At 43.2% G+C, this 14,191-nt stretch overlaps 1 protein-coding gene across 4 annotated transcripts in view; it reads right to left on the minus strand.

Moving 5' to 3' along the window:
• Positions 1-3,457: 3,457 nt before the first annotated feature.
• Positions 3,458-14,191, minus strand: part of TSC22D1 (TSC22 domain family member 1) — a 159,032-nt gene continuing 148,298 nt past the window's right edge. The window contains exons 2-4 of one of the 4 annotated variants that reach the window (XR_004958070.1): positions 9,838-9,889; positions 8,221-8,687; positions 3,458-3,782 (exon numbers count right to left, since the gene is read on the minus strand). Coding sequence is in view for 3 of the 4 variants with exons in the window: in XM_036249845.1 (XP_036105738.1) it covers positions 8,430-8,687; positions 9,838-9,889; positions 10,299-10,423 (435 nt within the window). In the remaining variant the exon portion in view is untranslated. Of the gene's footprint in view, positions 3,783-7,315; positions 8,688-9,837; positions 9,890-10,298; positions 10,657-10,965; positions 11,051-14,191 lie in introns of those variants that run through there. The other 3 variants (XM_036249846.1, XM_036249845.1, XM_036249843.1) reach the window with 3 other exon arrangements.

Genomic DNA, 14,191 nt, shown 5'->3' on the forward strand with positions numbered 1-14,191 from the left:
TGGGGAGGCAATTGTTTTTGCTAACTATGTAAAAAGTTATTTTTCTCATGTGTTGTTTTACAGCTTTTTCAAAGTCAAACTCAAGATTCACCTCTTCTGGGAACCCCTCTGTGATGGATTCAACTTACCTAACTACTTACTGACCTTTGGTTCTCCATGCCCTTACATCGTACTACTGCTCAGGGAGTCCATGCTTGTGTACCAGTGAAGGTAACAGACCAAAAAACACGTATCTGCAATGTAATTGAAATTTCTTCTTGCTCTCCTATGACAGTTCCTAGTGGTTCCGGGTTGGAGAGAGACAAGAATGGGGGTCTGTCCACTCAGCCATTTGCGGCCAGGCTGTAAGACTGCCGTCTCCAACACGAGGTTTACTAGAGGCAGTGGAGCTGCCTCCAACTGGTCGTCTGAAGGTAGAAGAGCACAGAGGACTGCCCACGGCAAGTTTTTATGAATCAGGAAATGGCAAAACAGCATTTGTGCCCATGCTCCTTTGGCTAGAATTCGATCATGTGGGCTCACCTAGCTGCAAGGGAGTCTGGGAACTGCAGTCTGTGCACCCGGGCAGAGAACATTTTTTTTGGTAAACACCTACCAGTCTCTGGTATGGCCCTCCCTTTGGGTCCAAATATACATTTTTTTTTTTTTTTAATCTGCTTGCTGTCATAGAATACACTCATTTTCCTCACAGGCAGCAGCCCAAAGTCCCAGCCAGCTACTACATCTCACTCAAATTCCAAGATCTCCAGGTGAGGCTCAGGTTTCAGGGTGGCTCCTAAAGGTCTAGAACTAAGATAAATTCCCTTCCCTTCTACTGACAATCACAGTGGTGGAGCCTGGCACGATAACTGTGCTAAAACTCCCATAGGAGAAATGTGGGACGCCGCAGGCCCCAGCCCTCTGCAGTTATGAAATCCCATTGGTGAGGCCTTGGGGAGACCCCTTTGCTCCAGCAGCGGGAGTTCCTTGATTAGACTCTGATTCTGCTCTCTGGGAAGAAACCCCTGGCTCATTATTCTCTAAAACTCCAGGCCTCCAGCTCTGGGAGGTTTTCTTGTCTAGTCTCCCCCATGGCCACACGTGGGTGTGAAGAATGCTCTCCTTGTGAGCACTACAGTTTGAGACACTCGCTTCACCTAATTGCAGCTCCTGTAAGTTTGGGGGTCTGGGGAGGCTGAGGGGCCTTTGACGGTTTCAACAATATGTTGTTGTGTAATACAACAACTTGGCTTATGTTTTCCTTGGCAATAAATTCCCTCAAACACTTAGCAGGCTTCTCCCCTATTTTCATTCCATCAATTCAATGTGTCAGTAGCAAAGCCTAAAATATTTTTCTGGACATGACTATGTTGTTTTAGTACTCTGTCTTGCCTACTCCATCAGCTGGACAGTGAGCACCTACAAGTCATCGGACACCAAAAGCACATACAGGGAATCCATACCCTTTATCTCATCTTTGCTGAAGGGGCGAAGCACCTTGTCTAACCGAAAAGACTTAATGGGCCTTTATTGCCTTTTTTTAAAATCCTCACCAGAGGACATTTTTGCATTTATCCTCAGACATACTGAGGGGTCGGGGGAGAAACATCAATGTGAGGGAGACACAGCGGCTGGCTGCCTTCCGCACAACCCCAACTGGAGCCGGGGAAAAACTGCAACTGAGGTACGTGCCCTTAGTGGGAACCGAACCCGGAACTCTCTGGTCTGTGGGCCGACACTCTAACCGCTGAGCTGGACTGGCCAGGGCCCTTTATTGCTTTTAAAATCTTATTTCAAACTCCTAGGGAGCTAGAAGCAATAGATGTTTCCAATAATAGCCCAAATTTCTGCATTTTATTCCCTTTCCTTTCATCTGAGTTCACTTTTTCATGAAAACCTTTGCCAAACACAATAAAGAGCCACAGGTCACTTTCTGGATCCTCAGAGCTACATGCTCACTAGGCACATAGACACCCTCCTAAGTTATCACAGGAATAGTTTTAGAAAATGTTTTGCCAATTCACAATTGGGTCCCAATCTCTTGCGTTTCCAATAGTTTCATCACCACCCACCACCTCAAGGTCAATGCCAAACATTTTAGGCGTTTTATTGTTGTTGTTGTTGTTATTAATCCTCACCTGAGGATATTTTTTTCCACTGATTTTTAGAGAATGGAAGGGAGGGAGAGAAGGGAACAGAGAAACATCAATGTGAGAGACACATCAATTGGTTGCCTCCTACACGTGCCCCAACCAGGGTCAAAGATGGAAACTACAACCAGGTACATGCCCTTGACTGGGACTCAAACCCATGACCCTTCTGTGCACAGGCTGATGCTATAACCACTGAGCAACACAAGCCAGGGCCATTTTAGGATTTTGACAGCAGCATCCCAGTTCAGGGTACTCATTTTCATTAGCTCAGGTTAGCCACTGAAGCGAGCAGGTTCTAAAATCCCCAGTGGCTGACACTCTCGCTCATGTGCCTGTGCTGGCTAGTTCAAGGTTGATAGGGGACGACGCTCCATAGTCATTTAGGGACCAGGCTGACAGAAACTCTGTCACCTCCAAGGACACCAGGTTTCCATTTGGACAGTGTTCGGGGAAGGAGCACAGCAGATCACCGAAAACTGCTTTTTACAGCCAAGTCTGGAAGTGTCCCATCACTTCAGCTCTTAATCCGTTGATTAAAACTAGTGCCATGGTCACTCCCAACTTCACGGGGCTGGGAGATGTGATTTAGCTGAACATCCCAGTAAAAGAGGAAGCGGGATCCAGAGGGGACAGCCTGCCTCATTTTGCCCGGGGCTCTCCTGGTCTTAGCGTTGGCGCCCCACTGCCCACCCTCGGTCCAGGCAATCTGGCACCATTCGGTGCGTCCGCTCTCTCCTTTAGGAGAGAAACTAAATCTTCCATCTTCTTGGTCTCACAGTCCACAGTTACTACCAACCATTATCAGGGCGCGAATTGAATGTACTTGACATATGGGGCAGATTACTTTAATTGGAGGATGTTATTCCTGGAAATGTGGGGCATGGGCGATACAATCTTGTAGCACACACATCTGCAAACACCGCCTTCGCCCTGGAGTTGGCTATAAAACATGAAGAAGTCTGTCTACCACCATGAGCAAATGCTACCAATTTAACGAGAGTTCTTAAAGACCTCTCAGAAATATTTTTGCCAAAGGATTCGTCCAAGAAGGAATTGAGGAGAAATTATTCAGTTATTATATCACATAAGGCAAATTTTACCAGAAAGCAAAGTGCCTCATTTATCTTAGAGGCAGCTCCCGGGCTGTCCCCGGGGGCCGACTGTGCGGCTTGTCACTGCGCTATCCCTGGCATGCAGCAAGTGCTCAATAAATGTTCTCTGCATGAAGTGCCACCTAGCTCACCAGAGGGCCTGTGCCCATGTTCTCTAATGAAAAAAGTTGTTTCATTTTGTTTTGTGAAGGCTGAGTGGCCATTGAGGAATGGAGTCTGGTTTTTGACACAAGTGTCTCAAAAAATAGGGAGTGGAAACTCAAGGCCTGTGGGCCAAATAAGCGTAGTAGGTGAGCTTCTGTTTGTTTTGCACAGTGTTCAAAGTCAGGAATTTTCAGATGGAGACTGGATCTTGAAAAATGGGAAGATCTGGCAACACGGTGCTTGAACTCCCACAGAGCAACCACTGAACAGCGCCAAGTCGCAGCGGGTCCCTTTGGGCTGTGGACGGCACACATCCGCCACTGCCACTTCCCGTCGCCTGACCCGCTCTTCACGTAGGGAATTTGTCATATCCATCGACATGTTTCCAACACACCTGGATTGAAGCACAGATTTACAGTGTAATAATGTAGCAATTTTGCATATTTTAATATGGCCACTGAATCTTCCATAAGTTGTTGATAAAGCCTGACTACTAAACCCGGTGACTTGGGCCTGCCCAGCACTTCACAGCTCTCTTTACATAAAGCCTTTTTCCATAACAAATAAATAGTTTAAGATATATATACAAGTACGTATACATGTATATATGTATCACCTGTAACTACTTCCACCAATATGATTTTCAAACCTGAACAATTCCCTACTAATCCCTTCTCTAACCCACATAAATGAAACAGTTGCCTTTAGGTATTATTTTTTTTAGATACAGAAGAAATAGTACATTTCTGTCTATATTCTAAATTTCTAATTTTAAATTGTGTGTTTTTGTAATAAAATTGTAACAGCCACCACTATTATCAACTGCTAAACCAAAAGTTCTTAAGACAAAACTGCCACAGCTTTATCCCTACAAAAATCACAAAGTTAAATATATGAACAAACATAAACAAGAGAATGAATGATTCAAAAAGAAAAGGCTGCCCTGGCCGGTTTGGCTCAGCGGTTAGAGCGTCGGCCTGCGGTCCGGAGAGACCCGGGTTCGGTTCCCGCTAAGGGCACGTACCTTGGTTGCAGTTTGTCCCCAGCCCTGGTTGGGTCGTATGGGTGGCAACCACTCGATGTGTCGCTTTCACGTCGATGTTTCTCTCTCTCTCTCTCCCTTTCACTCTATCTGAACAAAATATCGAAAAATGTCCTCGGGTGAGGATAAAAAAAAAAAATAATAAACAAAAAGAAAAGGCTCACTCACATTCCTTGACCACGTGCTCTGAACTCATCTGTGTTTACTTTCCAGCATTATCTTTACAAAAACCCTATGGGGAGAGCATGTCCCCATTTTAGCTTGCAAGTAAAGTCAGCTGCCCAAGGTCACTGGCAGAGCTAGAGTTAAAAATTAATTTTAGCCTAAGAAGTTCAGTGAACAGACAAACAGCAAAAAGTTAGAATGAAATAGTCACTGCAAAAAGCAGAGGATCTTTGGAGGGGCAGAAGCTTCGTGACCTGATCCAACTCCTATTTCACAAACGAGAAGGGGTCTGAGAGGTTCCACCTCTCGTTCAAAGGTCGCAGGGAGGGATGGTTACTGCAGGGTCAGGCCGGGCCCCTCAGCTCTGGGCTCTCCCCACACCAGTGCAGGAAGTTTACTGCACAATCTGCTTCCATGGTCCATTGGTGGACACATTTGTCCATTTTCAGGCAATTTTATCTGGAGGGAACTTCAGTTTCTCTGTTTCTAATTTTCAATGCCATTGTTGCTGTCAAAAAGCAGTTGTGTTATCAGGTCCCTAATGGCTCCAACTACTTGTTTTATATAAAGCAAGGGCAGAGTAGTATCTATTAAAATTAATGTTCATTTCTAATTTCAGTTGTAATTATCTTTACATTTCTTACATAAATTTAAAATTGATTCTGGCATTGCATATTCATCACATAATGAAAAATAAAATTTTGCTTTAAAGGTATGCCCCAAAGAAAGCACAGAATTACTGAGTCATGAACACTGTTAATCTGAAACGGAAAGCAGACACTCATTCAAGTCACGTCAAATTCCTTCTGTTTCTCCTTCACTGATCAGCGGTCTCTCCTGCTGCAACTGCTGATGTGGTCATGAACACCCAGTGCTGGTACAACATTCCATTCCCATTGAATCTTTCCTGCTCCACTGAACATTAGGTGTAATACAATCAATTACATAATAACTCAAGGCCAACAAAGGCCTAATCACGTCTGTACACAAGTAGTAAAATGCCTTTTTATATAACATCCTGAAATATAAGACAATCGCAAAAAGCACCAGTTTCCAACCCGTGGGCCACGAGAATCTTTCAAACATGCGGCACCTGTTTAGTCAGGAGCGCTGACCTCTTCCCCCTTAGACTGTCAAATCCAAAAATGACAACAGCCAGCACAACAACTAGCCGTCCAGTGTGAATGAATCAAAATTATACCTATTTTTTGTCAGATTGGCAAAAATTATATTTTTTAGTGCGCCACAGAATTTTAGTAATTAGTTTACATGTGCCAGGAGATGAAAAAGTTGAAAATTGCTGACTTTAAGCATGTTTAGTAATTATTAAAATGAACATGTATGGAAAGAAAACCTTTTGGTTTTAACTCATTCTATAATATTCAGCTCCCAAAACATCACAGGAGTGCCACATTTAAAATAAAAAGTCCCAAATTCCATTAAATAACCTAGAAGAAAGTTCTCTATTACCTTAATGACACATTGACTAAAATTTTTCAAATTTCCAAAATTACCATCTTTGGTATTGAGGATCTTTGTTGAAAATATAAAAGATGAAATAGACTTCTATTCACTATAGTCTTCTTTTTAAAGGAAATATAATTACTACATAAATATCCCTTTCAGTTAAAGATATATAACCTTTAAACTAATATGACAAGGAATTTTTTTAAGTCCTCTCCAATGTCCCCAAACCACCCATGGCAATTGCCACCAGCCTCTGGTGGTCGGCAGTCACTGCTTCACCAACGAGCTGTTGCCTCACCAGTCGCCTTGAGCTTTGTAACACACGCACAACGTCCATTTCTTTCCAGGGAGCTCTGATGTCCCCTCACCTATCCGTCTCCAAACAGCTCTACGTTAGAGAAATGAAGGATTCAGGAAAGTTAAGTCCTTGTTCTTCAGGGCCTTAAATAAGCCTTACAGCTCCAGAACGCGGACTCCCATTGGGTGGAGGGGGCATGGGAAGGGGTCAACGGCGAGGTCCCTGGGCAGGTTATAGAGCTGATAAATGTACCCTGTTTAATGTCACAGGAGCTGACATTGCTCTCAGAACAGAGTGAGACCCCTCAGGCTCACTTCTCAGTAAAGCCCATTTACTTTAGGGTTCCCAATTATAAATTTTGACCTATTTTAGTCTTTAGGAATCAACTGGGAGGGACACCGTTGTTCATCTACAATTCAGTAGAGGAAACCCATTTTTTGCTTGGACATTCCCAGGCGCTGGAACCTCAAATCCGTACTAGGAAAGATATCCCAACACAGGGTATTCTTAAAGGGGAAACTAGCTCCTCTAACTTTTGATCCCAAAGCTGCTTAGTGGGATTATATATAGAGTAAGGCTCATTACCCTCTCAGCTGGTGAACACTGGAAGATTAAGACTTTCACGGACTCCTAGAAATTTAAAGCCACAGGGGAACTTAGAGATTATCTCTTTCAATGCCCCACATCAGTCCTGAGAGTGAAGCCACTTGTCCAGGTCACACTCTTCTGAAGAACTCAGCTCTTGTCTCCTTCACTATGTCTCTCTACCTATACTGGCTGAAATAATGCAATGTCTGTATCCTTTTACTTCCATAGTCAAGCCACTAGCAGCCCTATTTTGCCCAACCATTTTACCCCTCTTCAGGACTTTACTAGTCAAATCACTGTAACTTTAGCTAGAAATCGTTGTGGAAATTATTGCAAGTATGTTAAAATTGTAATATGAAAACACTTGTTTATCAACATTTTATATGCTTTATTGAAAGTTGACAAGTGCAACAGTTAAATACAGTGACACCTTACAACTGTGTAGAGAACATGCACAGAAACATATGCATATAACTACTATACAAGTAATATGCAGAACCCCCTACTGGGAAATTCATTTCATTAGCTAGAACTGATCATTTTTCAAAGTGTTCAACCAGCTCAATCAAAAGACTTCAGTGAACAGGGATTTACTTCAAGATATTCAGCAGCTATAAGATTTCAGATTACACAAACTGACTAACTGGGCCAAATTCTTAAAATTTCTTTAGGTGTGGTTTTCTTCACGTAGCATTTTTTTAAAATGTAATCTCTATATAAAGACAATCCACACCTCTTCAGACAGCCAATGAAACATCTAAATTTCAATCTGTACAACCTAAATAGTAGTTAGTCCTCTATTGTACAAAATAGTTACACTACATACACAAATATATAATAAGCAAAACATCCTTCATGGTAAGATACCCTAGGTCCCAGCTACCGGTCACCTTTGAGTCACTCTAATAGTTTTGTGTCATCCACTGTTTCAGAAAGAGGCACACAGTACTATTGTTTTTTATGGATTTTGGTGACAGTCATCAGTTTGTACAATAAGCTTGTTTCCCCTCGTGTTAGGCGAGACTATGCAGTCTTTCCTTTTACCTCCCTTTCAAGTTCCTCAAGGGGAGGGGAGGACAGTCCAGCGGAGCTCCACTGCTCCGAACCCCATGGCGCACACTACGTGCAAGCAGGAGACAACTCTTGGAAGTGAGGGCAGGGAGCAGGGAAGGGATGGAAAGGCACACAGCTCCTCAGCATGAATTAAACCATTTCTCAAATATCTGCCAGGCTGCACGAGGTCCCAGTATATCCATGCTAATTCTTATTCACCTTTAATTCACCCAACTAAGAAATTTCTTCAAGCCAAAAGCACATGGGTGTTTAATACTGGAAAAAAGAGATAATGGCATATGTCAGTCTCACGTCTCTTTTGCAGCGAGCAATGAAATGGGTGACTGTGGAGGCGGATTCCCCCTAGTACATCATCTCGGGTCTGTTGAGTTCAGACAGCAGCGGCCAGTTCTTCGGGGCATAGGAGGCTATGCAGTTGGTCCTGAGCCCTGGGACGCTGGCTGGGCCGGGGGCTGTGTGGTCCCCTGTGGCTGTGTGGTGGCAGGGGGGGAGCCAGTCTGCAGCTGGGCCTGAAACTGGGCAAGCTGCTCAGGACTGGCCAGTGTCTTCAGCAGGTTGTTTTCCTGCTCCAGCTGGGAATTTTTCTCAATTAGTTCTTTGATTTGCTCTTTGAGGACCTCCACTTCCTCTCTAACAGCGTACATCAAATGGCTTTTCACCAGATCCTGAAAAGGAGAGGGAAAAAGGGTTTAACTTCCTACTTGCTATTTCCCCGATTCCGGATTTCTAAAGTATTATCTTGCCTGATTCTCCCTAACCATTTAGGTATCCTATGGCACTGGGGGAAATCTACTGAATACAATCACAACTGTGCAATACTTAAGTTTAATGCATAAGTGATCAACTTTTTAAAAGTCGATGCTTTTTTGCAGCCCTTAGCCAGCAATGCAAACAATCAGGTTTCCTATTTGAGAAGACACCATGCACTGGGGCTCGGAGTCGCCAAGCAGGAGCATGGCCGCAGGGATGTCCAGGCCTGCAGCAACTATAGCCATCTCCCCGCCCCCACGTCCCTCCTCCGCCGCCCGCCAGCCGCCACCAGACCGCCTCTCAGCACCGGCTGCAGCCAGTTCCTACGGAGCGTGTTGCCGCATTTTCCTCCCTCCACCCTTACCCCCCCTCTTTTCGTGATTAAGCTGACATCACAGAAACCTGGGCAGACGTTGCAGCCAATGAGAGCTCGATTTATTTATAGCTCCGAATTAAAAGGTTCAGAGTTTGCCTAGCAACAGTGGGCAGAGAATCCCGTGAGAAGAGCCACAGGCGCTGCTCCAATAACAAAGAACGGCCAAGGCGGAAATAAAAAATAGGAGAAACCCAGGCGCAGGGTGGGAAGACAAAACTTTTTTCGGATTCGGCTTCATTGTGCAGTAGCCTACATCACTGGAATCCATCTGTGCCCGGTCTAGAAGGCCCCTTCCCGAGATCCCCACTTCTGGGGCCTCCCCCCGCAACCTCCGGCTCCCTAGTCAACCTTAGAATTCCTAGTCCGGCCACATCCCTAGAGATGTGCCCGCTACCGAAGGACACGCAGGGCTAGCGCTCCTCTAGACAGTCCCCAGCAAAAAGGGACACCTCTGCACAAATCCCGACGTTGTGAGAATCAGTCTTGGACGGATCGTTTAATACCCTCAGCGCCCCTTTCTCTCTCCAAAGCAGCCTTGGTACGTGGCAGAACGGAAACAGTGCAGGCATTTCTAAATGTATGAAGAGCAATCATCATCTTAACTGTGGATGCACTGCTTCCATCCCAAGACATCTCGCTTTTTGTACTGTGCCCACATTTAGTACAAATGATTTTTAATCAGTACATACCATCGCTTGCTCGATTTTGTTGTCAATAGCTACCACACTTGCACCAGAGGAGCTGGAAAAAAGGGGGAAAAAATCGATAAATGGAATTTATCTTAAACGTCCAACACACATACAAAAAGGATTTCCTAATTCTGTGATGTTTCTAGCATCATTTGAAATATTCTTTAAGGCTATGTAATATATTATCCTCCAGAAAACATAAGCCACTCTCTTACTAATGAATATCCAAACGTTTCCCTATTTTAGTGAGCCACAAAGGGCTAAATTACATAATGTGCTCAAAGCCTGTTCTCTGGCCAGGCTGGCGAAAAGCAGGCTATTCTAAACATTGCAAAAAGCAACATCCAAGTCACCACAGGCTCTCAGCAATGGACAAAGGAATTCGCCTGGCTATCTTTCACCTGCATTACTACAAGTATCTCAAGAGTTAATTTTAAAAAACTATCCCAGCCGACATTTACCTATTGTCAAGTCTCACAGAGGCGTTTTCAGTCCCCAGCAAGGATGACAAGAAAGAAATTGAAAAATGTCTCAGTTGGTAAACTCCTAGATCCATCGCCACTGGTCTACACCATTGGGATTTCATGCAATTGCAGCCAAAAACACCCTCGCAGAAAAAAAAGGGATACCAGCAGCCTTGTTTGATCTAGGTAAAAATCTTGTAGCTTTCTGCAGCCCGGGGAGAAATAGAAAACAGCTGCCCTAATTTAAAGAGACCCGGCTTCTGGGGCTTGGCGATCCCGGGAAGATGCCGATCACAATGCTGTGCTGAGAAGATTCAAAGGTCGGCAGCCGGACTCCACTAGGATCTAGACTAGGGCTCTGGTCTCCGTGCAAAATATATTCAGGGAAGAGCCGCGCCAATTGGCCAGCACGCCCTTGGAGCCGCCCCTTCTCCCTTCTCCCTTCTCCCTTCCCCGCCCTCCTCCCGCTCGGCCGCCTTCCCCGCATTCCCCCGCCCCCAGCCTCGCGAGCCCGCTCTTCGGGTGGGCTGACCAAGGCCGCACTCGCAGAGGCCGCGGTGCAGGCCCTCCGAGACCTCCACTGCCTCGAAAAGCCGGATCCCTGCTTCGACACAAGACATCAAAGGTCCCGAAAAAATACGATTGAGGCCCCGCACGTGCTTACGTTTATGGGAGTCGGACCCCGTCCCCGGAGCTGCCTGTCCAAGCGGCTGCAGAACGGCGAAAGCTTCCTATTTGCAACCAGAACCGTCTGAGCTACTGGGCATGCCCAGTCCCACCGCTAAGACTCGCAGGAGCTCAAGTGTCTGGATTTCAGTTATCTAGTTCTTACAGGCAGCAGTAACGGGAGGATTTTATAGGCGGCTTTATTTATAAAGATAATAACCGTACTGTAATAATACTTATTTTTAAAAGCCAGTGAATTTCACACTTGATCTTAGAGTGAAAAATCACATTTGCTTTTTGAGAAATACTACCTTCCCGGTAATTTATTACTTGTAGAAACAAAACAAAACCATTACATAGTCGGCTAGGCATATTTATATATATTGAAGCAAAAGGGAATCTACCAGATAAAACCAAGCGGATCCTCCCAAAATGTCCCTAGAGCCATAAGCTTTACAATCCCTTCTCCTCTTCTTCCACTTATAGTTAGAAAAGTCAAACCACAGGTAGAATACCACATAGATCTGTCTTCAGTAAGTCCCTAAGGCAAGTTTTTGGGAGTTAAGTAGCTATTCCTATAAACTCAATCCTATAGAGAGACTGACATACTGTAAAGTATGTATTTCGCCTTCTGGCCACACTAACCAGTAATTTTCTTCTCCAAACTCAAATCAAGATCTCTGGGCGTAAAATAGCTTAACCCATTATATATTTCCTCTATTAATCTGAAATATTTTCAGGGACGCATCAATTGAGGTAACAATTTAATACAATGAAAATCTAAGGTCTTAAATTTGCTTTTTATAAAGTTTGCAATTCAATACATTTAAGGAGGCAATTTTAACCTCTACAATACTGCCCTCTACTGGCATAATACTATAAAACCAGAAACAAAAAAAACCCCATTAGTTTTGTAATCCATAGCCAAATTGTATCATCACGAATAATTCCAACATAAAATTTGACCACAGAACATATACATATGTATATATTACACACACACACACACACAGTCTTGTCTTTTCTCTCTCAAACAAGCATTCTCTCTCAAGCAGCATCCTTTTAATTTAGGAAATTTTAATTGCCATCAGAGCCTTTCAAACATTCTTTTAAGTTGACCCAATGCTGGCAGGGAGCATTTGGTTTCAAAAACTGTACAAAGTGACTAGGAACCAAATCTGGTGGATGTGGTAGGTGATGGAAAGGGCAATTCTCTTTTGAATTAAAACCCAAGTGTGGCCCTAGCTGGTTTGGCTCAGCGTTAGAGCGTTGGCCAGCGGACCAATGAGTCTCCCCTTGGATTCCTGCCAAGGGCAGGTACCTTGGTTTTGGTTTGTCCCCAGCCCTAGTCTGGTGGTGTGGGAGAGAACCAGTCGATGTGGCTCTATCACATCGATGTTTCTCTCTGTCTCTCTCTCTCCCTCCCTCCCACTCTATCTGATGATAAATAGAAAAGTATCCTCGGGCGAGGAATAAAAAAAAAAAGTGTGAATGATCACAGAGCAAAAACATATTCTTTTTATTGTAAGGTTCATATTATTCTGTCAATTTTAAAGCTTTGTTTTTGAATAGAAATATTAGCATATTTATAATTTATAAAAATATATATGTATATATATATACACACACATACTATCTCATGATATAAATTTATTTGAGGAAGGCACCCATTTTTAGTAAAAAGAAACAGAATAAGTATCTTAAAAAGCATAACTTTGGGAGGAAGCATGTGATCCCTTTGTCTATGAATGCTAGACAGGATTATTACTTACTAAATAACAGTTTCTATATTTAAAAGTTAAAGTTATCACTAAAACTATCTGTAATTAAGTCTATTTACATATATGAGCTGCATAGGAAAAATTAAAGCATCATCTTAAGCTATAAAAAAGCTGAAAAAAAAAAACACCCCAAAACTTTAAGGTCATATATAGAAATAAATTACAAATTCCCAGCTGAAGTTTAAATTACTATATTAACTGAATTTCATTTATTCATGATGTTCTTAAACACAAAGAAAAAAGTTGGTTTTGTTTCCATTTCATTCATTTTGACTGGTCATCTATTGTATTAAGCTACAAAGCCAAAATACAAGTAACCGTGGTCTGTTTAACCCACACGCGTACAGAGGAACATTACAGTCATCTCCAATATTTTGCTATTTTATATAAAACTTTGAGATAGGTCGTACATATATCCTTGATTGTTTGTGTATATATTTCTGAAATATTTGCAGGGCCAAAAGATATGCAACAACAAAAAAAGATTAGAAAGATATGTATCTTCATATCTTTCAAATAAATGTGCTAGTCCTTTAAAAATAGATTTTTATATGAAAACTAAAAAGATAATTTTAAAAAGAAGGCAAAGGAATTGGAGGAAAGCTGCATGGAGGGAAACCACGGGTCAGACATTTCTGAAGCACAGATGGCCACAATCACTCTCAGATTCTTCTCTTTGTAAGTAAGACAAAGCCTCCCAGTCTAGTGCCTAGCCAGAGCTCCGCAAGACTAGCCGGTAGGACGGGAAAACACTCCCATGCCTCCAGGGGACACCCCTGGGGCACGAATGATGATCACCTTCGGGCACTGGGCAGAGATCAGATCTCACTCCAGAGGGGAATCTGAAGCACAGGAAACAGCCTGGACATTTGAGATTGAGTGTTGTTTTTCTGTTCAGTTTTGCCTAAGAGCCTTTGACCTGAGTTCCAATTCAATCACTTCTGCATGTTAGCAGCACACATGCTAGGACATGAGAAGAGGAGCAAAGGCAGGGCCTATGTGTTTCTAATTCAGCAACACGTGCTCTTCTCCCCAACTTGATCTCACTGGACCAACAGAGGCAACAGTTGGGGAATCCATCACTCAACTAGGATAATCTATGTCTCCCCTGTCCAAACTCTTTACAAAACTAAAGTTACTGCTAGGGAAGAGGCTTAAGCTTATCGCCCTGCACGTGACCAAATCCTGGTTGTCTAGGGGCTGCTGGCCACTTTCCTTTTCCTAGTTTATTCTCATTAGGCACTGGGAATAGGGTTATCAGGTTTAGCAAATGAAATTATAGGATTGTCAGTTAAAGGTTATTTTTAGATAAACAAGTAATTTATTAGTGTTGGGTCCCACATACTGTCAGAACAAGAAGCAATTCAAATCTAAACAAGAAAATTCAAACTTATTTTAAATTTCCTTGATTTCTTTCTTTTTTTTTTTTTTTTTATCCTCACC

Source organism: Molossus molossus, unplaced genomic scaffold, assembly GCF_014108415.1.
Source record: "Molossus molossus isolate mMolMol1 unplaced genomic scaffold, mMolMol1.p scaffold_m16_p_9, whole genome shotgun sequence".
NCBI classification, from domain to species: Eukaryota; Metazoa; Chordata; class Mammalia; order Chiroptera; family Molossidae; genus Molossus; species Molossus molossus.